Raw genomic sequence first — 25563 nt, 5'->3', positions numbered from 1 at the left:
TAACACATCATTTAAATGTTTTAGATATATGGAAATATTATATTGTACATTATATTGTGCTTTGGGTCTGTCTCCATTCCCTATCAACTGTGTTTAACTCGTGAATAAATGTCTTGACTCTCCTGGACTCTTCTGGGTGTTCTGGAGGGAGGAGGTCTCTTAGCGAAATTCAGAGCAGCATAGTTCACAGCATCTGTATCTTCAGCCTGATATAGAACACAAACCATTACAGAACATTACAGACTATTATAGACCATCACAAACCATGACCAGTTGCAAATATTTAGAACAGAGCCCCTAAGGTGACATCATGTATATAAAAAAAAGAAAAAAAAAAGAAAGAATGTGGCCTCAACTTATTAAAGAGTGGGAACGAGTTAATTAAATCATAGCCATTAAGGCATGGCCAAAAGGTCCTTTTGTTTCGCAGTTAACAAAACAAGCAGCTCTCAGGGGTTGTGCACAATATTACTGTCTAAAGAACGTAAACGGGTCTGCATACTGTCTGAGTCTCAGCCAATCAGCGTCTTTTTTTACTAACAATTATATATACCATGTTTCACTGCAAGAAACTAAAATATCATCTTAATTAATTCAGAAAAAAATAAAAAGAAACCATTTTACTCTCCATTTTCGTACTAAAGATTATCTTTGTATTAAAGGAGCTTTGATGTAGTATTCAGTTTCTTCAAGGGCATTAATTTACCAAAAAACAAGCTTTATTATTCTTAACTAGATTAAATTAACTCGTTCCCACGCCTTAATAAGTCGTGGCCATGCCTTAATTAACTCGGTCCTACACATTAGTATCTTGTTCCCACACTTTAATGATCTCATTGCCAAACCTTAGGATCTCGTTCCCATACCTTAATAAGGCGTAGCCTTTTTGTACATGATGTCATCTTAGGGGCTTCATAATTTAGCAACAATAAAAACATTTATAATTAATTTTACTGGAGATTGTAGAACAGCTCTCCATTCAAAAGTAATACATTCAAAAGTAACTAAGATTGCAAAAGTTAGAAGAACATGATTACCTGATTAATATGACCTGAATGGTGGTTGGCAGCTCCTTAACATAAAAATAAAAATACATATTAGTAAAGTGCACATATAATAAGAGCTACAAGTGCTGATTAAATTGTTTAGAGTGGATTTAAAAGACAAAACTAACCTTTTTGTTGAACTCTAAGTAGAACTCCGACCAGAACTATGATCACAACGACAGATATTATATTTGATAATGTGAGTGCAAGAACAATCCACCTGTTGTTATCTGAAATGATCAAAATATATACCTTAGATTATACAGCTGTACAATGCTCTCTCTCTCTCTCTCTCTCTCTCTCTCTCCATATATATATATATATATATACATATATATATATTCTTTTTTTTTTTCAAGTAATTAACAAGTTCAGCACAGCTGTTAACTGAAAGCCTGAATTCCAGGTGACTCTACCTCATAAAGCTGACTGAGAAAATTCAGCCAAGATGTGCAAAGCAAGAGGTGCCTACTTTAAAGAATCTAAAATATAAAACATATTCTTTTTTGTTTAACACTTTTTGGTTTGCTTCATAATTCCATATGTTCTTCTTCATAGTTTGGATGACTTTAGTATTAATCTACAATGCAGGACATTTTGAAATAATAAAATTACACTAAATTTACATAGAGTCCAAATTTTTGACTAGAACTGTGTGTATATTGTATATTAGGTAACACAAGGCAAGCAACGTTTATTTACAAAGCACCTTTCATACACAGTGGTCATTCAAAGTGCTTTACAAATTAGAAAATACAAAGAGAAAAAAACATATTAAAGAATAACAATAAAAATGTAAATAGAAAATAAAATAAGAATAAAGAATGAATAAAACATGACTCAAACATGATTAAAACAATATATTTAAAAGAAGGAAAATTAACAAAATGAATTAGAATAAAAAATAAATCAATAAATCTCTGCATCAATAAATGCTCTAAGGTGGCAATATTTTTATTTGGAATTTGGGAGAAATGTTGTCCGTAGTTTATAGAATTAAACAATATTAATTTCACTCAAACATAAACATATAAACAGCATAAACAGAGAAACTGAAAAAAAAAAAAAAAAAAAACAACAACAAATTAACACTCACGGGAAGGAAAGACTACCCTTGGGGACAAGACTACACACAGACATTTAGTGAAGACTGAAGGCCCATAATAAAATGAAATGATGCCCGGAGCCAATAAGCAATTATTATTATTATTATTATTATTATTATTTTGTAAAGTAAAGTTATGCTAGGTAGACTTTCCATTATTTTTAGTGTGTCTTAGTTGTTTAATTTAGGAAATATTTACTCAAAGTATGAGATGAACTGTGCACAAACAAAGAGAGTGCAAAATGTTGCTTCAAATTGCAACAAATCTGTAAAAGGGAATCAACACCTGAAGTGTTAAATTACCCTTATCAACTCTGCTTCTGTGCACAACTGTAGTGAATAGAAACACATTTTTAAACTGTCAAAATTCTAGAACTACGCACTGCAATTGAATGGAAACCCAATTAATACTGTAGGATCCAGCCAAGAATGACCCCAGTCCTTCCCTGCTGTTTTGGCATGTATATTGTTATTGACGTGGTTTTGCTATTGCTTTATTTCTACCATTATACTGTACAACTTATTACTATATGTAATACAAAAACAAAGCTAGCTTTTTAAAATGTTATGGGATTTGTGGGATAAACACTTTAAAGAGCTATGATGACATCATGAGTAACACATGAGACATACATTTTATACATAACAGAAAATTGCTCAAAACCAAACAAGTAACCAAAACTCACCTGTTACATTTACTTCAGTTCCGTTCCCAAAGAAGATGCGTCCACATGCAGCTACAGCACAGTAGTAAGTTCCAGCATCAGAGAGGCTGAGGTTGTTCTTGGGGAGTTTGTAGATACAGCTCTGTGTAGGAGAAACAGTCTCAGAGCTTTTCTTACACTGATCACTCCTGTTTCCATGAGTGAAGATGATTCCTGGATCAGATTCTCCTGATCCGTGTCTGAACCAGTACACACTGTGATCTTCTGAACAGCTCAAAGACTGAACTGAACACTGGAGTGTAGCAGAGTCGCCACTCTTGATCACCATTTTAGTCGGAGGATGGCCATCAGTCTTCTCAGCTTTAAAATTGTAGTAATATTTAAAAACAGCACAGAAAAATGTTAAAAAATAGCTGCAGGAAAAGGATTTGAAGAAAGAAATGTTCAATACTTAGAATTTAAGGACAAAAAAGTCTGTACCTTCAACAATCAGCCGAGTTCCAGATTCAAACTCTACAACACCGGACTTGGATATTTTTCCACAGTAATATACTGCAGCATCCTCTTCTTTAGTTTCATTAATACTGAGATCAAATGTGTCTCCATCCAATTTGAAATTATCCTCATTAACACCTGAAGCAAATCTGATATGTTTCTTGGCCCCCATAAATCTCACAATATGTTTTGGCACATTTCCTAAACTCTGCTTATACCAAGCTACATTTAGATCTATGTTATCTTTGTTATTGTCATTGTTTTGATCACATTTCATAGTAACATTATTTCCAATCTTCACAGTTTGCACCTGAAGGCCAGTGATGTCAGTCTTCACTGAAATAAAAATGTGTAAAATTTTAGTAAACATGATTACAGTATCAGTAGAATAAAGTACATGCTATCAGCATTTAATATACACTGCACAAAAAATCCTTTAGTAAAAAGCTAGACAAAATATATTCAAAACTAAGACATGTATTCTTATATTAAGCAAAAACAGTAGTAAGATCTTAGTAAGATTTCTTACATTTCTTACATAAGATTTCTTATGTAAAGTCTCAAAGTCTCAAAATAAGTGAAAAATCATAGATTTGGCTTAAATGTGAACACAAAAATCTAAATAACTTGACTGGCAACTTTTTTGTATAAGTAAATTAAAACTTAATTGAAGCAAAAATCACTTTTTTGTCGATTAAATTTGGACACACGTATCAGAATAACTTCACTGTTGACCTTTTGTGCTTATTATGAGTTCAAAATGACGAAAAAAGTTTAAGATTTTAGTGAGTACAGTGCTTACCTTGTAAAAAGTAAGTACACTTAAGAGCATTAAAAGTATGTTGAAATTAGATAAAGAATACTAAAAGTGCATTTTCAATTTTATATATTTTTTTGAAAATACACATTAAAATATACTTTCTCTGTATTTCCATAGAATGTATTTTAAGCAATTAAATTATACATTGTGTTGACAATATGTAGTGACATTAAATACTGCTCAAAGTGCACTTAATGTATTTTTTTCACAGTAGCATTAAGGTGTACACAATATGCAAAGTAGTACATTTACAATATACTGCAATTGTATTTAAAAAGGTGCAAAGGTTTAAAAGCACTTACATTGTAAAAACTTAAATTTACTTAAGTTTGCAGAAGTTTAAAAAGCTCTCAAAGGCACAATTCAATGCTTTTATGTGTGTTTAATTATAGCTTAATTACAACTAAAATATACTAAAGTTGACATAGGTTGTTCCATAGTACATGTATTTAAGTAAAAAAATTAATTAAAAAAAAGTATGTACTTTTTTAATGTTAAGTATACTTTTAAAAATATACTTAATACACTTTTCTTTTACAAGGGTAGTAAGACAAATTGGCACCACTTTAAAATAAGACTACCTTTATAAAGAGTTTAAAAATGGTTTACAATGAATTTAATAATGGTTACTAATTAGGTTGTAAATGCCTTAAAATGCCTTTGTGGGTTCACTATTTGGCAACTGCTGGTTGCCAAATAGTGAACCCACAACCATCTGTATTGTTGCCCTTTCTACGTATGTGTTATAACTGATTATAAATTATTTTTTTAAGGCATTTACAACCTAATTAGTAACCATTAATACACTTATTGTATCCCATTTATAAAGACTTTATGAAGGTAGTCCTATTTTAAAGTGGTACCGACAAATCTTTTCTCTTATCAGAGAAAAAAATAAGATTTATTGCTTTAAAATGATAAAAAAAAAATGTATTTCACTTGCTAAGATTTGGTGTTTTTCAGTGTAAATAAATGAAATGGTCACTTACCTGTTGTAAATAAGCAAAGAGCAGCAATGACTGTGATCATCGTTCTTGTTTAGACACTGAGAAATGAGGTGTATGGAACTTTTCCATTCAGCAGAAATACCAGCCCTGCGTCACATTTGATTGGACAATCTGAAGGTGTGCACTGCTTTCATTGGTCCAGGAGTTGAAATGGAAAGAGTTATATTTACAGTGAGCTTCCCTGCTATCTTACAGTCTCATCACTTACGCAACATATAGCTGAAAGTATATTTAGACTGTGGTTAAATAGGTGTAGAGTTTTGTGTTTTGGAAAGTGAAGTGATGAACTGTATATTGTATGTGTATATTGTAATGTTGTGACAGGTGACCTGGCATTATGATGCCTAATGTTTACATAAGATTTGTAAAAGTGTGTCTCACGGGTAGCTGCATGCACAGCCATGTGGTCAGTACTGCTTCACACCACGGAGGGGGGGTGTTAAGGTTCCAGGTTAGGGTTAAGGTTCTTATTTGCACTTTTACCAGTGGTTTCAAAAGAACATTCACAATCTTTACACATGGCAAACAAATTCACAAGTGATTATAAAGCTACATCTTTATTTCATTTATTTTAATAGAGATGATAAAATATGTTTTAATCATAGTTTAAAATGAGCTCTGAGGAGTGAAGCTGAAAGTGGTAATGGGTGAAAGATAGAGGGAAGCAGAGAAGAGAAGGGAAAGTTTTCAGAGTATATTGACTTTTAACAAAAGGCCTCAAACCTACAGGAAATACTCAGGAAACACAGGGTGACCTTTATCATTGACCAGTAACCCAGTAACCTATAACCAAACTGCGAGCATGGTTTACTCAATAACTAAAAAAAAGTAAATAACGAATATATAATGTTATTTTTATTTTTTTCTATTTCTACTTTTTCCACTTTTCAAATAATTCTGAAGACTTACAGTCATATGAAAAGGTTTGGGTACCCCTATTAATCTTAATCATTTTTAGTTCTAAATATTTGGGTGTTTGGAACAGCCATTTCAGTTTGAAATATCTAATAACTGATGGACACAGTAATATTTCGGGATTGAAATAAGGTTTATTGTACTAACAGAAAATGTGCAATATGCATTAAACCAAAATTTGAAAGAAGCCATTTCTGCAAGCACGCCACGAACAGAGTGGCCTGAGGTGTGCTTTTGCTTGTGCATACCTCAGGTGACTCTGTTTGTGGCTCTGCTTGCAGAAATGGCTTCTTTCGCATCACTCTCCCGTACAGCTTCTCCTTGTGCAAAGTGCGCTGTATTGTTGACCGATGCACAGTGACACCATCTGCAGCAAGATGATGCTGCAGCTCTTTGGAGGTGGTCTGTGGATTGTCCTTGACTGTTCTCACCATTCTTCTTCTCTACCTTTCTGATATTTTTCTTGGCCTGCCACTTCTGTGCTTAACAAGAACAGTCCCTGTGCTCTTCCATTTCCTTACTATGTTCCTCACAGTGGAAACTGACAGGTTAAATCTCTGAGACGACTTTTTGTATCCTTCCCCTGAACAACTATGTTGAACAATCTTTGTTTTTAGATCATTTGTGAGTTGTTTTGATGAGCCCATGATGCCACTCTTCAGAGGAGATTCAAATAGGAGAACAACTTGCAATTGGCCACCTTAAATACCTTTTCTCATGATTGGATACACCTGACAACTCAATGAGGTTACCAAACCAATTTTGTGCTTCAGTAAGTCAGTAAAAAGTAGTTAGGAGTATTCAAATCAATAAAATGATAAGGGTGCCCATACTTTTGCACCGGTCAATTTTTGTTTTAATGCATATTGCACATTTTCTGTTAGTACAATAAACCTCTTTTCAACCCTGAAATATTACTGTGTCCATCAGTTATTAGATATATCAAACTGAAATGGCTGTTCCAAACACCCAAATATTTAGAACTAAAAATTAAGTTTAAGTGCCCTGACAATTCGCTAAGATGGGTCATGTGACTAAAAGCTGTTCTGGTTAGCTTCTCACTAGCATAGCATGACTATTCCAGCTGTGAAATTCATTTCTAATTAGTTAATTAAATAGAGAAAACATATTATGTAACTGTGTGACTTATGTAACTGTACATGGTATGTAACTGTACATGTTTTTAAATACTGGTCATTCTAAAGGACCATTAAAGACTATTTTCTGTAGTTACTCATAACATGATCAGGATGTATCATCAGATATTAAGAAAGTATGCCAAGTTTAAGCCCTGGCAGCTCAAATGTAAGTAAATGTATTAATAAACAAAGAAAAATAATCATAAACAAAAAACGAAAACTTATGGGAACACATAGAACACCTACGCAACCTGAACTAATAACTAACCAAAACTGACAAAGGAAACAGGAAATACAGGGCTAAAAATACACACACGGCGGGAAAGGAAAGATGGAACACCTGGGGAGAGGTAACGAGGGGGCGGGTAGAGACATGGAAAAACACACAGAAGAGCATATGGAGGAGATAAACAAACAGGAGGGCAATTAAAACATGGAGACAGAACAGGGCCAGGAAGTGACATCAGCAGAGTATTTTCGTATTTGATCTGTGTGGTATGCCACAGTAATCTGTGTGGGATGTGGCTTTCGAATCTGCCAATCTGCCTTTTCCCCAGTTCCATTTCCACACTCAGGTTTGCCAGGTATAGACAACAGCATGCAAACAGGTATGTTTGAGATTAAAAACTTTACCACTAAAAATGTTTGGTCATGTTTTTTTTTTTACTTTTTCTTACCTGGTCAAAAGATTTTAAGGCTTGCAATGAACAGAAGATGGCTGCCAGCTCATTTAGACAATGTCTGTCCCTGTCAGTGCATTTAAGATTTTCCATTCAGTTCTATTAATTAAATTAATTAATTAATTTCAAGTAAGAAATTCAAGCTAAGAGGTATGATATTAGCAATTTTTCCATCAGATGTCTGGAAAAGCCTTTAAAACATCAATAGCTATAAGAAAACAAAGCACTGAGGGGCATCATCTGGATTACTGCTGCAGGTTTGAAACAACCTCTACAGCCCCCATTCACACCTCATTCAAACCACAGCACAAACATCAGCACCTCTCCCCCTCAGTTTAACTGACACCAGGGTTATACAGAAAAGATTGTTCCAACTCTTTAAGAGACAAAATGTGAGGAAAGCTCCAGACCCAGATGGTATCTTTTACCATCTTGTACAATGTTGTCATTAATACTTTGAGAAACTGCAATAAATACACATTATTATAGATAATAGATGTAATTAATACATAATTACATAATGTAATTCATGCTCTTATTACTTTTATTAGCACTGTATACCAATGATTCCACCTTATTGGACACCTTTAACAAAATTCCGACATATGCAGACAGCACTATGTATTTTCTCTTTGGAGACAATGAACCCTATCTTACACCCTGTGCAAGGCGCATCATGATGCTCATTTCTATCTTACACCCCACCAACAGTCTATTTTTACACCTATACATTCCTGTGTCGTTTAAATAGCCACAGTGCTTGTGAATGTATCTACACTGATGAGCGTGGTGGTCTGGAAATAAGGAGTGTTCAGGTAAATTTTTGGCATATTGATATCTTGGCAGTGAAAAACACAGGTGCGCCACTGACTGAAAGAAACCAAGACAGGCGTCAACAGTCAGATGTTCATTGCTTTATTGGCAGTGAATGTTCAAAAGGCATATCCTCAACCAGTGTACACCCTACCTTTTTAATGATAAACAGAATGAAGGTGCTTTAACGGGCAGGGCAGTTTCCTCTGCTGAGAAGCATTGAACACCTGCAGCTAGCTGCGCCCCTGAAATAGCAATCCGCCAAGTCAGAGCACACAGAGCACCTTGGTGACCTTGATTGGTTTATTGCATGTTGCGTCCAAAACACAGCCATGATTACTTAAAATAATTAACACGTGCCTTTTGCATGTTTCGAGCCGCACAAGGTGTACTTTTCCCGTCGTTGTGATAGCAGAGACACGCTGACACTCCCTAAATTAAGCTGGGCAGTACATATACCGTAGATATGCTTGCCTATAGATAGCTAAAATAGGGTTTTAAGATGGTGCACTTCATAATTTTAATATAAATAGATTTTTGCAGTTATCTGATTATTCAAAGGAGTCACGTAAACAGCATAGTCTGATTAGAATAGAGTATGGTCTAACAATCTAATTTTAAAAAATCTGATAAATTAATCTGTGTGCACGCATGAAAACAGACTGTGGTACCTGAAATATGCAGCAGCTTTTAACACGACAAGCAGCATAAACAATAATAATAATAATAATAATAATAATAATAATAATAATAATAATAATAATAATAATAATGAATATTGCACATGCATTGGAAGCGTTGGTCAGTATTATCTGGACAAGCCATTAAAGTAATGGTAAAGCTTCTGTCCTTAATGACATTTTTCTTCTTAAATTACATTTTTTATATTTTTAGTACTTTTGAAACCATTACTTTTACACTTTTATTTGAGCATTTTGCATTTGCAACAGTTCAGCAGTGACACTGAGTGTTTGGAAACTCCAGCAGCCCTGCTGTGTCTGATCCACTTACAAAACATAAATGCACACACAGCTTGTATACGGAATTACTCCAACAGAAGCACCTAAACTAGAAAAGCTGAATTTATACAGCTTTATAACAAAGAAAAGAAAAAAAGAAAAAAAATCCCAGCTGAATAGATTATTAAACAAATCTGCATTGTTTTTGTTTTTTATTGAAGCTTAATTTAAACGTCTTTATTGACATGTAGCAGTGATTCATATTTTCATTAAAAAAGTCACAATTTTGTTTTACACACAAATTTTAAACACTATCCCTCCATATTACAATGTGTAATTTAAAACAGAAACATAAAAGTAATAAAAGCAGATTGGCCATATTCATAACACTGATCACTTGGACTGAGAAAACTTACACAACATAACACAAACACAGATTCAGACTCAAATTAATTGTTAATACTCGCAAGCTGTAAGTATGCATACATATACAAAACACGTGCTTACTGGGTTAATGTAACTATTCATAAAACAAAGCAAATGAGTCTAAATTTGATTGTTGGGTAGATTGATACATAAAATTACAAATTACATTGTGTATGTTAAAGTAAATAACAACTGGCTACTGTTTTAAGAAAAATATACAAATAGTAAGAAAAACATTTTAGTATTATTAAATACAAAGATTGAGTAAAAAGAAAAAGAAGGGACATATGAATGTATATATAAAAAATGTGGTGATGGATGAACAATTTAATCATTTTAAATAGCATTATTTCAAATTCAACACCTTAAAATATCCTACTCTTATTATAAGTATTTGATTATTGTAATTACATTTGTTGATTATTGCAAACAGATCAGATCAACAATGTTCTTAAATTCCCACCACTGGATATTACACACAATTTTAATTAGTCCTGTTTTGTTTTATTTTTAATTCTTTAGTGAGTTTTGTTGGTATAAATGACATGGGAGTACATTTCAGGGTCTTTATTCATCTGCGCTTGTTTGATAGTGAATCCACCCTTCAAAGCTTCATTACTCGCAACCTGCAGAGGAATTACAATGAAATTGAAAATATATTTTAATGCAATGTGTTTAAACATTTTTTTTTTGTGGATTATGAATTAAATACAAATTTCGGACTTTTCTGCAGCAGAAACTTTAGTAAGGAGTAAAATAATCACCTGGTTTACTTTAACTGTGTAATCTGTAGCAGAACCTGAAAAAAAGAAATAATAAAAAACTTTTATTACATTACATTATTGAATTTTTTTTGTAACATAATGATCTTATGCAAACGCTTTGACACCCCTGTTCAAATGACACATTTTGTTAAAATTTATTGGTAAAAAAAAGAGCACTCATCACATTTAATGTTAAAAATTAATTTAGAATAATAGATTTATTTAGAATGTGTCCAATTTAATCTCTGGATATACTGTAGTCTATTAAAGTCACTGTATAATAATAATAATAATAATAATAATAATAATAATAATAATAATAATAATAATAATAATAATAATAATAATCAAATAAACTAACAAGGATTTGCCCAGGGGTGCTTAAAACAATTATGTTTTATATTTAAAAAAAAACATTTAATAAACAATATTAATTGTCTCACTGTTTCACAATATTAATTGTGAAACAGCCTACCTTTATGCTGACTGTTGTAACATTTGCACAGAAGCAAAACTACAACCATGGATATGATGGTAGATGATGCCAGAACAAGAATGCTTTGGACCAAAATGCAGTTCTCTATAATAAATTTAAAAAAGCAGATTTTAATCATTTAATGCAGCACAAAACAGGTCATCCTAAAGTTCAAGAAAAGTGATATCCAATATAATAACAGTGACATGTCAATTTTTCAGTTATTGCTGTAATTGTCTTTACCTGAGGCAGATAGTGTTTTGCTTTTTTTCTAAAAGCTGTTATATTACAGAACTACAGAAGAAAAGTATGAATACTATGTTTACACAATAACAGAAACATGCGCTGTTGCTGTGTTTTGCATCAGATGTTCTGCTGTATTACATGTATTCATTAAAAAATAATAATATTTGATCTTACCAACAACATTGAGTTTAGTTCCGTTCCCAAAGAAGATGTGTCCACATGCAGCTACAGCACAGTAGTAAGTTCCAGCATCAGAGAGGCTGAGGTTGTTCTTGGGGAGTTTGTAGATACAGCTCTGTGTAGGAGAAACAGTCTCAGAACTCCTCGTACACGGACTGCTGGAGTCTCCATGAGTGAAGATGATTCCTGGATCAGATTCTCCTGATCCGTGTCTGAACCAGTACACACTGTGATCTTCTGAACAGTTCAAAGATTGAACTGAACACTGGAGTGTAGCAGAGTCGCCACTCTTGATCACCACTTTAGTCGGAGGATAGCCGTCAGTCTTCTCAGCTTTAAAATTGTAGTAATATTTAAAAATAATACAGAAAACTTTGCAGCCAATTAGCAAAAGGATTTGAAGAAAAAAAAATTCAATACTTAGAATTTAAAGACAGAAAAGATAAGAGGAAATAATGTATACCTTCAACAATCAGCCGAGTTCCAGATTCAAACTCTACAACTCCGGACTTGGATATTTTTCCACAGTAATATAATGCAGCATCCTCTTCTACGGTTTCATAAATACTGAGATCAAATGTGTCTTTATCAAATTTTAAACGACCCTCAGCAACACCCGAAGCAAATCTTATATGTTGCTTGCTTCCCATCAATCTCACAATAAGTTTTGGCACATTTCCTAAACTCTCCTTATACCAAGCTACATTTAGATCTATGTTATCTTTGTTATTGTCAGTGATTTGATCACATTTTATAGTAACATTATTTCCAATCTTCACAGTTTGCACCTGAAGGCCAGTGATGTCAGTCTTCACTGAAAACAAAATGTGTAAAATTTTAGTAAACATGATTACAGTATCAGTAGAATAAAATACACTCTATTAGCATATAATATACACAATATGCAAAAAATATATATGCAAAAAAATCATATGACAAAGAATTAGACAAAATATATAAAATTTGAGCCATATATTCTTAAATTAAGCAAAAACAAAAATCTGCCAATGTGGTGAGCAAATTTTTCTTAGTAAGATTTATTCAAATAAGCAATCTCAAAATAATTGTAAAATAACAGATTTGGCTTAAATTTGGACAAAGCAATCAAAATAACCTGACTGATGACATTTTGTGTAAGTGATTTAAGACTTAATTAAAGAAATTAGTAAATTAAGACCTAATTGAAGTTAAAATCACTTTTTTTGCTTGAATTTGGACACACGTATGAGAATAACTTGACTATTGACTTTTTGTGCTTATTAAGAGTTCAAACAGGCACAAAATGTTTAAGACGTAGTAAGTAGCTAGTAAGACAAATCTTTTCTCATATCAGAGATAAAATACGATTTATTGCTTTAAAATTAGATCAGAAATTAATTTCATTTGCAAAGATTTAGATTTTTTGCTGTAAAAATAATTTAAATGGTCACTTACCTGTTGTAAATAAGCAGAGAGCAGCAATGACTGTGATCATCGTTCTTGTTTAGACACTGAGAAATGAGGTGTATTGAACTTTTCCATTCAGCAGAAATACCAGCCCTGCGTAATTTTTGATTGGACAGTTTGAAGGTGTGCACTGCTTTGATTGGTCCAGTAGCTGAAATGGAAAGAGTTTTATTTACAGCGAGCTGCTCTGCTGTTTTACAGTCTCTTCACTTACGCAACGTAGAGGTGAAAGTATATTTTGAATGTGGTTAAATAGGTGTAGAACTTTGTGCTTTGAAAAGTAAAGTGTTGAACTACTGTATATTGTGATGGTGTGACAGGTGACCTGGTTTTATCATGACTATAGCATAAAACAGTTGCAAGAAACAGTATGTGAACTCTTTGGGATTACTTTGATTTCTGCATAAATTGGTCAATAAATGTGTTCTGATCTTCATATAGTCACAAGTCAAAGCAATAGACAAACACATTCTACTTAAACTAATACCCCACAGAAAATGCTATGTTTAAATGGTTTTATTGAACACAACATGTTATTATTCACAGTGAGGGTGGAAAAAGTATTTAAACCCCTAGACTAATGACTTTTCTAAGAGCTAATTGGAACCAGGAGTCAGCAAACCTGGAGTCCAATTACGGGATGAGATTGGATGTGTTGGTTAAAGCTGTTCGCCCTATAAAAAAAACACACACCAGTTTTGAGTTTGCTGTTCTTAAGAAGCATTGCTTTATGTGAATCATGCCTCGCACAAAAGAGAAGAGCTCTCAGAAGACTTATGTTCAAGAATTGTTGACTTGCATGAAGCTGGAAAGGTATCTCTAAAAGCCTTGATGTTCACGTGTCCACTGTAAGACAGACGGTCTACATATGGAGAAAGTTCAGCACTGTTGCTAGTCTTCCTAGACGTGGTCATCCTGTAAAGATGACTGCAAGAGCACAGCGCAGAATGATCAATGAGGTGAGGAAGAATCCTAGAGTGTCAGCTAAAGACTTACAGAAATCCACAGCACTACTGGCTAAATATACTGTGGACAGATAAAAACAAAATAGAGTTGTTTGGAAGGAACACACAATACTATGTGTGGAGGCACAAAACACCATAATCAAAACCTCATCAACTGTGAAATATGGTGGAGGGTGCATCATGTTTTGGGGCTGCTTTGCTGCCTCAGGGTCTGGCCGGATCGCCATCATCAACAGAAAAATGAATTCCCGAGTTAACCAAGACTTGTTGCAGGAAAACTTAAGACCATTTGTCCACCAACTGAAGCTCAACAGAGGATGGATGATGCAACAGAACAACGACCCAAAACAGAGACGTAAATCAACAACCGAATGGCTTCAACAGAAGAAAATACGCCTTCTGGAGTGGCCCAGAGACCTGGACTCAATACAATTGAGATGCTGTGGCATCAGGACCTCAAGAGAGTGATTCACACCAGATATCCAAGAATATTGCTCAACTGAAACAGTTTTATGAAGATTAATGATCCAAAATCCCTCCTGACCGTTGTGCAGCAACTACTGCAACTACAGGAAACGTTGGTTTGAGGTTTTTGCTGCCAAAGGAGGGTCAACCAGTTATTAAAAACAAATGTTCACATACTTTTTCTACCCTGCACTGTAAATGTTAACATGTTGTGTTCAATAAAACCATGCAAACATATGTAGACTGTATTTGTCTATTGTTGTGACATAGTCAAGGATTAGAACACATTTAATGACCAATATATGATGAAATCCAAGTAATCCCAAAGGGTTCACACACTTTGTCTTGCAACTGTAAGGTTTGCTGAAGTGTGTTTCACACTTCACACAGGAAACAGAATAAGGCACACTAAGTTTCAAGCGGAGACAGTTAGTTCAACAGAGATTTATTTTGTGCATCTTATTTTGCTTTAAGTTTTTACTCCTGACCAGCTGACAATAAGCTTAGAACAAAGTGAGTAATTAGTATTTAACATTTGCGGTGAGAAATTCAAGCTAAAAGGTATGATATTAGCCATTTTTCCATCAGATGCCTGGAAAAGCCTTTAAAACATCAATAACTATAAGAAAGCAAGGCACTGAGGGGCATCATCTGGATTACTGCTGCAGGTTTGCAGCACCAACGCTGCTCTAACAGCACCAATTCACACCTCATTAAAACCACAGCACAAACATCAGCACCTCTCCCCCTCAGTTTAACTGACACCAGGTGAATGTGAGGAAGTTCCAGACTCAGATGCATGGGGAAAAAATACAACCTATAGAATCTACTCAATAAATGTGAGGCAACAATTTGCAACAGTTTGTTTGGGTAGCTTTCACCCAATATGTTGAGTAAAGATTACCAAAATGTGTCAGTTGTCAAGAGTCAAGTCAAGAGTCAAGAGTCTTTTATTGTCATTACATCTGAGTAGAGGTACACAGTGTAATGAAATTACGTTCCTCCGGAACCATGGTGCAACATGGAACAACAAGCAATAGACAACATAAAGTGCAGGAGTTACGACAGTGCAACATAAAATTATAAAATTATAACACTAAATAACAATAAATACAAAGGACGAGACAATTTAAAGACAGTACCGATACGGTATAATAAAGTGTACAGTGAGGATAAGGTGCAGAGATGTGTGACATACTGTAACATATAGAACATATATAATCACAGCAGTTACTGAGGTAGAGTTTATAGTTTTTAAGAGTGCAGCAAATATTGCTGAAGGGAATAAAGTCATGTCAGCCTCTGTGTGCTGACTGGGGGTGTGTGTGTGGGTGAAGTTCAGTTCTTTGTGTGTGTAAAGGGGGTGGGGGGGTGTACAGTTTAGTTTTTTTGTGAATGTGTTGGGTGGGTGGGGTGGGTGTTCAGTTCTGTCTCTGTGCGTTGAGAAGTCTGACTGCCTGGTGGATGAAGCTGTTGCAGAGTCTAGTAGTGGAGGCTCGGATGCTCCTGTATCTTCTGCCGGACGGCATCAGAGCGAAGAGTCCGTGTGAGGGATGGGTGGGGTCATTCACAATGCTGGTAGCTTTGCGGATGCAGCGTGTGGTGTAGATCTCGGTGATGGAGGGAAGAGAGACTCCGATGATCTTCTCAGCTGTCCGCACTATCCGCTGTAGGCGGTCTGAGGTGTTGCAGTTCCCAAACCAGACGGTAATGCAGGTGCTCAGGATGCTTTCTACAGTCCCTCTGTAGAACATGGTGAGGATGGGAGGTGGGAGATGTGCTTTCCTCAGTCTCCGTAGGAAGTAGAGGCGCTGCTGGGCTTTCTCGGTTATGGAGCTGGTGTTGAGGGACCAGGTGAGGTTCTCTGCAATGTGAACACCGAGGAACTTTTTCCACAATTTCCACAGCAGAGCCGATGTTCAGCAGGTGGTGGACACCTGGAGCTCTCCTGAAGTCAACCACCATCTCCTTGGTTTTATCCACGTTTAGAGATAGGTTGTTGGTTCTGCACCAGTCCGTCAGCCACTGCACCTCCTCTCTGTATGCTGACTCATCATTCTTGCTGATGAGGCCAACTACAGTTGTGTCATCAGGGAACTTGATGATGTGGTTTGAGCTGTACTTTGCAGTACAGTCATGAGTCAGCAGAGTGAACAGCAGTGGGCTGAGCACACAGCCCTGGGGGGCGCCGGTGCTCAGTATGGTGGTGCTGGAGGTGTTGTTTCCAATCCTGACTGATTGTGGTCTCTCAGTCAGGAAGTCTAAAACCCAGTTGCAGAGGGAGGAGTTCAGGCCCAGCAAGCTCAGTTTTCCGATCAGATGCTGAGGGATTGTTCTGCACATCCTCTGAGCACTCTGCCATGTATGCTGTCTGGTCCTGGGGCTTTCCGTGGGTTGACTCTGAGTAGAGTTTTCCGCACATCAACTGAGGACAGGCACAGTACCTGATCGTTTGGAGGAGGTGTTGTCTTCCTTGCTGTCGTGTAGTTCTGTGCTTCGAACCTTGCGTAGAAGGAGTTCAGTGCATCTGGAAGGGAGGCATCACTGTTACAAGCAGGTGGAGCTGACTTGTAGTTGGTGATGGTCTGGATGCCCTGCCACATGCGCCGAGTGTCAGTAGTGTCCTGGAAGTGGCCGTAGATTTTCTTTGCGTAGGTGCGCTTTGCCTCTCTGATCCCCAGGGAGAGCTTGGCTCTAGCAGTTTGGAGGCCAGCCTTGTCCCCTGACTTGTAGGCCTTGTCTCGGGATCTCAGCAGCACGCGCACCTCTGCAGTTATCCACGGCTTCTGGTTGGGGCGGGTTGTGATGGTTTTGGAGACAGTAACATCCTCAATGCACTTGCTGATGTAGCCAGTCACTGAGTCTGTGTACTCCTCCAGGTTGATGGAGTCATCAGAAGTAGCAGCTTCTCTGAACATGTCCCAGTCAGTGTGCTCAAAACAGTCCTGAAGAGCAGAGATGGCTCCTGGAGGCCAGGTTGTAACTTGCTTCTTCTCTGATTTGGCACGTCTGATGAGCTGTCTGTATGCTGGGATGAGCATGACAGAGATATGATCAGAGTAGCCGTAGTGGGGGCGGGGCTCTGCTCTGTACGCACCGTGAATGTTAGTATACACACAATCGAGCAGGTTAGCTCCACGGGTTGGAAAATGCACATGTTGGTGAAAGCTGGGCAGCAGAGCCTTCAGATTACTGTGATTGAAAGCACCAGCAACAATAAACAGTCCGTCGGGGTGTGAGTTCTGGAGTTTGGAGATAACAGTGTACAGTTCTTGCAGAGCGTTAGCATTAGCACCGTTAGCATTAGCACCATAAGAATATAGTCGACTAAAATTACAGTCAATTTAGTCGACTAAAATGTAAAGGGTGTAAATGTAAATGCTTTTTCATCAGTTCCCTTAAATTATTAACTAAATATATATTTGTATCTATATATGATGTATATTATTATTATTGTAGGTATGTGACTGTAAATATTTTACATTTAAAATTTTATTTTAGAAATCAGGTCATAAAACTTATGAAGAGTAAAATTATAGTTTGAACAGAGCTGTGGACATAAAAACAGCTTTTAAAGGATCTAGTTTTATCTCCAGCAGTAACCCAGCACACCTACTGGAACTACAGTCTATAAATGAGATCAAAAACACACCTTCACACACTGTCCTGTAGAGATGCTCTCAGGATGTACTGAGAGACTTCATGAGTTAAAGTGAGAAACTTATGAGAAAGTGCTGTAAGGAACTTTACACAGACTTTTGGGTTCATAGATTCACGTATTTTATTGTTTTATTTTGGTTATATTATTGAGTTCCTTTTCTGACCTGTTCCTGCTTTAACACTAGCTCTATCTTTCCCACTGTGAGACTAAACAGATGATCTGATCTTAATGAGTGAGTCCTGTATCAGTTCTGTGTTTTAGTGCACTGCCGAGTTAAACACACTATCAGCTCATGAAATAACATCAGCATTAAAACGCTGATCTCTGCATGGAGATCTGTGTGACTCTGCTCTGCAGAAGCTGAAAGATTAGTGGTGTTTTTACCGGAGTCGCTCCACGCTGTTTACACTTTGACGTCAAAGGAGAAATATATCGCCTCCCCTCTCTCTCTCCCTGCTGAACACCGTCGAGCTCCGTAAGTAACGACAGTTTAATTCCCAGGTTTTGTAACTAACCGCGGTGCTCTGCTGCAGGAGAGGCGGGTACTGATTGGATGAGTACCCCGCTTAACCCGCCTATCAACCTCCGCTAAAGTAGTAGTGATTGGATCTCTTCCTAACTGGTCCCTACCTTTCACAGAACTAAATCAGTTCTGATTGGATGTCGTCCCTGCCAAACATTTTCGTCTCTTTTTTATTTGTTGATGAAAATGTCAGTTAATTTCAGCTCATTTTAATTTTTTTTCATGCTGTTTTTTATTTAGTTCTCCTCTTGTTTTTGTCTTAAAAAAAGCTTCGTTGACGAAGACTTTGACGAAATGTATTCGTCAATGAAATTAACACTGAAACCCATCCAACATTTCTCAATACTGTTTTCTTAAAAAAAATGGAGTAACAGTAACTGCCATGCTGGCCAGACACACGCAGATTCCAAACACACAGATTTATTAATAAAGTGATCAAACTTACAGAGACACTCAGAGACAGGCAGGGTCAGTAAACAAAATGGCAGTGCTAGATAACAACATTCCAGGGAGAGAGAAGGCAAAAAAGGGTCATACACGGGAGATACAAACTAGAGAAGGGCTACGCCAAAAAAGTAGCCTAATACAAAAACAAGAGTCTCAACGAATAAACAATAACTACAAGGGCAAGGCATAAGAGTAGTCTAAAATACAAAAACGGGTCAGTAAGAGCAAAAGAGCAATAAACAAAAGATACGCTAGGTAGAATAGCTAGGAACTAGCTTTGATACCAGGCAACGTGGAACAGAAACAGGGGGGTATATATACAAACAGGACCAGGTGTGGCAATCAGAATCAGCGTAGGGAGTTTGAACGCCATGATCAATTTAGAGATAGAGCTGGGTTGTGTCAGTTAAGGTATAGGTTAGTGTAAAGAGATCAGTTTTAGATGTTATGTTCAGGAGTCTGTTGCCCTGTGGAAAGAAGCTGTTGCAGGATCTGGCAGTGATGATGCAGATGATCCTGTTTCTACATGACATCATGGAAAAGACTTTGAGTGAGAGAACGGAAGAGTCATTCTTTCAAAATGCACGTGACGTTACAGAAGCCAGTGTGGTGGAAATATTTATGATCAAGCATTTTTGTTTGTTTGTTTGTTTCTTATGTCTTATATAACTAATACTGCTTTGCTATCTGCTTCAGGCCACTGCATTTAGCACTTTTAAAATGTATGCATGTGTGCAGATGTTTACAGGTGAGGATGTCTGTATGTGTGATCACAGTGTGTTCGTGTGGTAGAACTGAAGTTCTGTGTAAGAAGAAGTGTGAAATTTTTACCACTTTTCAGGGTCAACTGTGAGTTTCAGTTTTGGACACACCTCAAATTCAGTGTTTTTTTTTTGTTTGTTTGTTTTTTTTTTTTCGTTTTTTTTTCTGCATTTTAGATTAATACTAAAATCATCCAAACTTCAAAGAAAAACATATGGAATTATTTATTTAACAAAAAAAGCTTAAACAAACCAAATCTTTTTTGTTTTTAGATAATTCAAAGTAGCACCTCTTGCTTAGATGACAGCTTTGCACATTTTGCCATTTTGATGTAGTCACCTGGAATGGCTTTCAGTCAACTTCAATTTTTTTGTCTCTTAATGTGTTTGAGAACATCAGTTATGAAGAGGTAGAGTTGATATACAGTAAATAGCTCTGTTTGCGTAATGTTCTAATCCATACTATGGCAAGAACTGCTCAACTAAGAAAAGAAAACAATAACTTTAAGAAATGAAAGTCTGACTGCCCCAGGAAAGGAAGTGCAAGAGTTACGTCTATTGCACAGGAAAAGTTCCTTAGAGTTACGAGCTTTAGAAACCGCACCCCATATAAGATCCACCTAAATGCTTTACAGAGTATTTTGGTTTATTTAACCCTTTTGTACTACAGAATTCCTTTATAGTCTGGATGACTTCAGTCTTCATTTACAATGTAGGAAAAAAAAATAATATAAACATTAAATGAGAAGGTATGTCCAAACTTTTGACTAATACTGAATGTAGGCATCCTAATCCAAAAGACTTTATAGATGACACTCATTCCAAAATCTCAGGAATGATACTTTAAACAGAGAGTCAGGTACTACATCTAATGAAAATTTAGGTATGCAAAACCTTAATAATAAAAAAATAAATAATAATAATAATAATAATAATAATAATTGGACACACTGCATATGTAGCTTTATGAAGGATAAAACCTCATTTTCAAATGAGTCACAATGATTCAAGTTTTTTTATTTATACTTTCACAAAACGGTGGAAAACAAAATTCCGACAAAAACAATGATATACGTATATGGATACAAAAAAATGGATAAAGCCATACTATATGCTTACAGGAAAAAAAATAGCTTAATTTGAGCACACAATGAATTATGTAACTCTGCACCTTGGTCATTAAAATTAACCAGTTAGATTTGGTCACATGACTTGGTCACAACTCTCGCTACAATGGGTATCCACAGTTAATCCTGTTGGATGTGGTTGGTCCTCCTTGGTGGTATGCTGACATTACCCTGGATACCGTGGCTCTTGATACATCACAAAGACTTGCTGTCTTGCTCACAGATGCGCCAGCAAGACGTGCACCAACAATTTGTCCTCTTTTGAACTCTGGTATGTCACCCACAATGTTGTATGCATTGCAATATTTTGATCAAAACTGTTAAAGCTCTTACCCTGCTAATTGAACCTTCACACTCTGCTGCAATGTGCAGTTAATGAAGATTGGGCACCAGGCTGCTCCAATTTAGCCATGAAACCTCCCACAATAAAACGACAGGTGTTTCAGTTTCATTGTCCAACCCCTGTACATGTTTCATTTTTTTTTTATTATTATTATTATTGAGAATATGAGGCCAATCATTTTCTAGTGACGATTGGGGTCTATATTTAGACCCTTTGCAACAAGGCAAGCAAACCAATCAATTGCCCAGAGCCCTGAGCAGGCCTGAGGCCCCCAGACAACAACTGTTTATGAATTAAATGTAACAACAACTTGCATTAGCGTCCCTTAAAATTAGCCAGTCCTGACATTAGCCAGCCATCCAGCCAGGTTCGTGATTCCTGCAACCGGCAAAATATGAAACTGAAGCGATCATGAAGCGGAGTTATCCATCAGGAAGCCAGAAATGACAATTAAGTGACAATTTACACTGGATCAATTAGGCCTATGTGTCTTGTACAAATTATGTAATTTATGGGGGTTAGAGGTGAATGGTCCAGTTTGCTTGAGGCCCTCAATTGCCTTAAAACGTCCATGTTTGTATCCAATCTTCATCAATCTTCATTAATCTAACTCTCCTGGACTCTTCTGGGTGTTCTGGATGGAGGAGGTTTCTTAGCGAAATTCAGAGCAGCATAGTTCACGTCAGCTGTATCTTCAGCCTGACATAGAATAAGACGCATTACGAATCATTACAAACCATTAAAGACCATGAATGGCAGTTTTTACAAAGAGGGTAAAGAAAAGCAAATGTTAGTATTGATTTATATACTCTGGAAGATGGGATTACCTGATTAATGTGAATTGGTTGGTCTTTGGAAGCATCGTTACAGACTTAACAAATAACAAACACAGGTTTACATATAATTAATAATAACATACATGTACATACATTTACAAATGTAACATTTCATTAACATCAGATAAACAAAGATGTTAAACTAACCATTTTGTCTTCTTAGTCTTAGTAGAACTCCAACCAGAGCTATGATCACAACAACAGATATCACATTTGATATTACCAAGGTGATCTGAATCCATCTGTTATTGTCTGAAATGATCAAAACACCATACACCATAGGTTAATATCAGTCCAGATTTATCTCAAGTAAATAGATAATACTGTAAAACTCACCTGCTACTCTCACTTCAGTTCCATTCCCAAACAGTATCTCTCCACATGCAGCTACAGCACAGTAGTAAGTTCCAGCATCAGAGAGGCTGAGGTTGTTCTTGGGGAGTTTGTAGATACAGCTCTGTGTAGGAGAAACAGTCTCAGAGCTTTTCTTACACTGATCACTCCTGTTTCCATGAGTGAAGATGATTCCTGGATCAGATTCTCCTGATCCGTGTCTGAACCAGTACACACTGTGATCTTCTGAACAGCTCAAAGGTTGAACTGAACACTGGAGTGTAGCAGAGTCGCCACTCTTGATCACTGTTTCGGTCGGGGGATTGTCGTTCAACTTGTCAGCTTTAATAAACATAAAAAAAATGTGGTATTTATAAATAATATAATATAAAATTATATGATAGAAAACCTTGATTGGTGTAAAAACAGATATAAATGTCCTGAGTAGAAATTAAACATAAATTAAAATACAGAAACATAAGAGAACACTGTATACCTTGCAAAAACAAGAGAGTTCCAGATCCAAATTCCACAATATTGGATATCACTGACCCACAGAAATAAGTTCCTTCATCCTCTTGTTTGGTTTCACTAATACTGAGATCAAATGTACCATCCACAGTAAAACGACCAGCATCAAAATCCAAGGCAAATCTGGGTTTCCTATTGTCCGTAAATGACCTCACAACAAGTTTTGGTCCCTGTCCTAAACTCTGCTTATACCAAACTAAAAAATGACTTGTATTCTCTTTGTGCAAAGTTTGATCGCATTTTATCGTAACTTTATTTCCAATCTTCACAGTTTGAACCTGAAGGCCAGAACTTTCAGTTTTCACTGGAAAAAAAAAAGTGTGTAAGATTTTATGTTAACAATATTAACAGCATAAAGTCTATACCATCAATTTTCCACATTAATAAATTAAATAAAAAAAAAACATCACTCACGTGCTGTAAACAAGCAAAGAGCAGCAACGACCTTGTTCCATGTGATCATTGTTCCTGTCTAGACGCTGAGGTGTCTAGTGAGAGGATATGGTCTATTGAGCTGTTCAATCAGTTGAAAGGCCAGCCCTGTGTTATACCTGATTGGACACTTTGAAGGTGTGTAGTGATTTCATTGGTTCCAGGGGTTGTAAGGAAATGCAAAACCATGACTCATATATATACATATGTCCAAACAAACCCACACTGCCCTGACCTCTGTTAGTTATATAGGTTTTATAATTGTAGAATTGCACGTATGTATTATCTTGAACATAAACTCAAAATGTATAATAAATGTATAGATCCCCATTTACACCACTGTTCTTTTTTTTTGCAAGAGTACTTTACTTTAGATTGAGATTGTAATATTTAGTCAGTATTAGTCAGTACTGGTAGTGTGGGTGTAAGAGTGGAAAAATTAAAGCAGTGATGAGAGGAGTTTATTTCCAACTGTCTCTATTTGACCGTTTTCACAGTTGGCCCTGCACCAACACAACATACCATTAACCTCTTAATAACCCAAAACACAACTATTGTCAAATATCAATCTTTATTCATTTATTTAATTGTACTGGATGGCATGACAATAAGGGCCCTGTTTTAGCAATCTGTATCTCTGAATTATTCATGGCTGTGTTTGGTGTAGCATAAAATAAACCAATCAGTGTGTCTCTTGCTATTCCCTTAAAGAACCAGAACCACTCTGACTTTGGCAGATTGCTATTTTAATGGCGCAGTGCTTCTGCGCTTCTTAGTGGAGGAAACTGACCTTCTCATTCATGCTGTAAAGGAGCACAGACAGCTTATATATGGAAACAGCAGTGTTATTTTATTTTGTATTCTGTTTATTTTTAATATATAACTTCTTGGGTTTGTGCACTGCAGGTTCTTGTGTGTGTAATGAGCGGCGGTGTACACGCGTTGAGTGAACACAGCGGGCCTGCGTTGCCAAGATAGCACTGAACATCTGGCGGTTGACTGTTGTCAGGGTTTTAATCAGCCTGTGGCGCACCTGCGTGTTCCATTACCAAGACAGCAATACGGCAGAAATTTACTGCGTTAATTGTTTAATTAGATGTGGTAATGTCTTGACATTAAATTTTATTTCATTGTATTTTTTTATGGAATTTGAACCCTCATTATCCTATTTTAATGATAAACACTTTGTGAGTGGGACTGGATGGTTTGGGAACATTTGTTAAAGGAATATTAAAGCCAAGTTGACATTGAAGTTGTTTTTTGCCACTGATCATTTTTTAACCAAACACCCTCCCCACCTAGCCTCATCCAGCCTAGCTTTGCACTTTATTCAGAGATCTTATTAAAGATGGGAATAATGAGTTCGTCTGTGTGAGTGTGTAAGTGGCTGCTTGCGCTGTCACGCTGTTTATCGAGTGGCCAGTTAGCAATGACGTTAATCCAGAAAGCTAACTACATTGCTATCTTCCACTTTCATCCACGCTTTATTTTCCTCCAAACTGCCCACACACTGTCACTGTGCTCAGAAGCTCTCTCTCTCTCTTTCTCTCTCTCCCACATACACTCACAGCTAATGGCACATTTTTAGGTTGTTGAAGGTAGAATATCTCAGCACATTACACTATCCTAATTTAAAAAGCATTAAAACTAGACTGAGATATAATAACACAGTAAAAAGTCTGCCTAAAAAAAAAAATCATGATTTTAATTCATGCATAATCACAGAATATTGTTGTGGTGAATCATGTTTTTCAAGTGATTGACACCACTAATTAATTGTGTGTGTGTGTGTGTGTGTGTGTGTTTGTATGTGTGTGTGATTGGGGATATGAATAACAGTTCCCATAATAAATACTTGTGCATATAACTAGCAGGTTAGCAAGTTAAAAGCCATAATGTCCACATAAATAGACAATTTTTTTTTCTGGTTTACAAATAATAATATATTATATAATAAT

At 36.1% G+C, this 25563-nt stretch overlaps 3 protein-coding genes across 3 annotated transcripts; all 3 read right to left on the bottom strand.

Moving 5' to 3' along the window:
* Window positions 1-55: 55 nt before the first annotated feature.
* Window positions 56-5160, bottom strand: LOC107197229 (uncharacterized). Its single transcript, XM_049483118.1, has 6 exons — window positions 5121-5160; window positions 3297-3647; window positions 2838-3176; window positions 1175-1276; window positions 1038-1072; window positions 56-206 (listed from the first exon to the last, which is right to left on the bottom strand). The coding sequence occupies exons 1-6, from the start codon at window positions 5158-5160 to the stop codon at window positions 84-86; spliced, it is 990 nt and encodes a 329-aa protein (XP_049339075.1). The 3' UTR covers window positions 56-83.
* A 5428-nt stretch (window positions 5161-10588) lies between these two features.
* LOC103034114 (tyrosine-protein phosphatase non-receptor type substrate 1-like) lies at window positions 10589-13209 on the bottom strand. Its single transcript, XM_049483117.1, has 5 exons — window positions 13170-13209; window positions 12199-12549; window positions 11730-12068; window positions 10835-10869; window positions 10589-10696 (listed from the first exon to the last, which is right to left on the bottom strand). The coding sequence occupies exons 1-5, from the start codon at window positions 13207-13209 to the stop codon at window positions 10589-10591; spliced, it is 873 nt and encodes a 290-aa protein (XP_049339074.1).
* A 7748-nt stretch (window positions 13210-20957) lies between these two features.
* On the bottom strand, window positions 20958-23642 carry LOC103031998 (polymeric immunoglobulin receptor-like). Its single transcript, XM_022662162.2, has 6 exons — window positions 23588-23642; window positions 23139-23477; window positions 22646-22984; window positions 22457-22561; window positions 22301-22344; window positions 20958-22172 (listed from the first exon to the last, which is right to left on the bottom strand). Exons 1-6 carry the CDS (start codon window positions 23634-23636, stop codon window positions 22080-22082), a joined length of 969 nt encoding a protein of 322 aa, XP_022517883.2. The 5' UTR covers window positions 23637-23642; the 3' UTR covers window positions 20958-22079.
* Window positions 23643-25563: the final 1921 nt, after the last annotated feature.

Source organism: Astyanax mexicanus, chromosome 8 (assembly GCF_023375975.1).
Source record: "Astyanax mexicanus isolate ESR-SI-001 chromosome 8, AstMex3_surface, whole genome shotgun sequence".
Taxonomy (NCBI): domain Eukaryota; kingdom Metazoa; phylum Chordata; class Actinopteri; order Characiformes; family Acestrorhamphidae; genus Astyanax; species Astyanax mexicanus.
This window is presented reverse-complemented; position numbering and strand designations above follow the sequence as displayed.

Bases quoted from the DNA above. Each gene is read 5' to 3' on its own strand.
- LOC107197229 (XM_049483118.1), bottom strand. From the start codon at position 5,160: ATGATCACAGTCATTGCTGCTCTTTGCTTATTTACAACAG. The intron at 1,073-1,174 runs GTTAGTTTTGTC...TTTTATGTTAAG, and splicing joins ACTTAGAGTTCAACAAAAAG to GAGCTGCCAACCACCATTCA. The intron at 207-1,037 runs GTAATCATGTTC...GTTCTATATCAG, and splicing joins ATTCAGGTCATATTAATCAG to GCTGAAGATACAGATGCTGT.
- LOC103034114 (XM_049483117.1), bottom strand. From the start codon at position 13,209: ATGATCACAGTCATTGCTGCTCTCTGCTTATTTACAACAG. The intron at 12,550-13,169 runs GTAAGTGACCAT...TTTTGTTTTCAG, and splicing joins TCTCTGCTTATTTACAACAG to TGAAGACTGACATCACTGGC. The intron at 10,697-10,834 runs GTGATTATTTTA...ATTCCTCTGCAG, and splicing joins ACACAGTTAAAGTAAACCAG to GTTGCGAGTAATGAAGCTTT.
- LOC103031998 (XM_022662162.2), bottom strand. From the start codon at position 23,636: ATGATCACATGGAACAAGGTCGTTGCTGCTCTTTGCTTGTTTACAGCA. The intron at 22,562-22,645 runs GTGAGTTTTACA...TGATCATTTCAG, and splicing joins AACTGAAGTGAGAGTAGCAG to ACAATAACAGATGGATTCAG. The intron at 22,173-22,300 runs GTAATCCCATCT...ATTCTATGTCAG, and splicing joins AACCAATTCACATTAATCAG to GCTGAAGATACAGCTGACGT.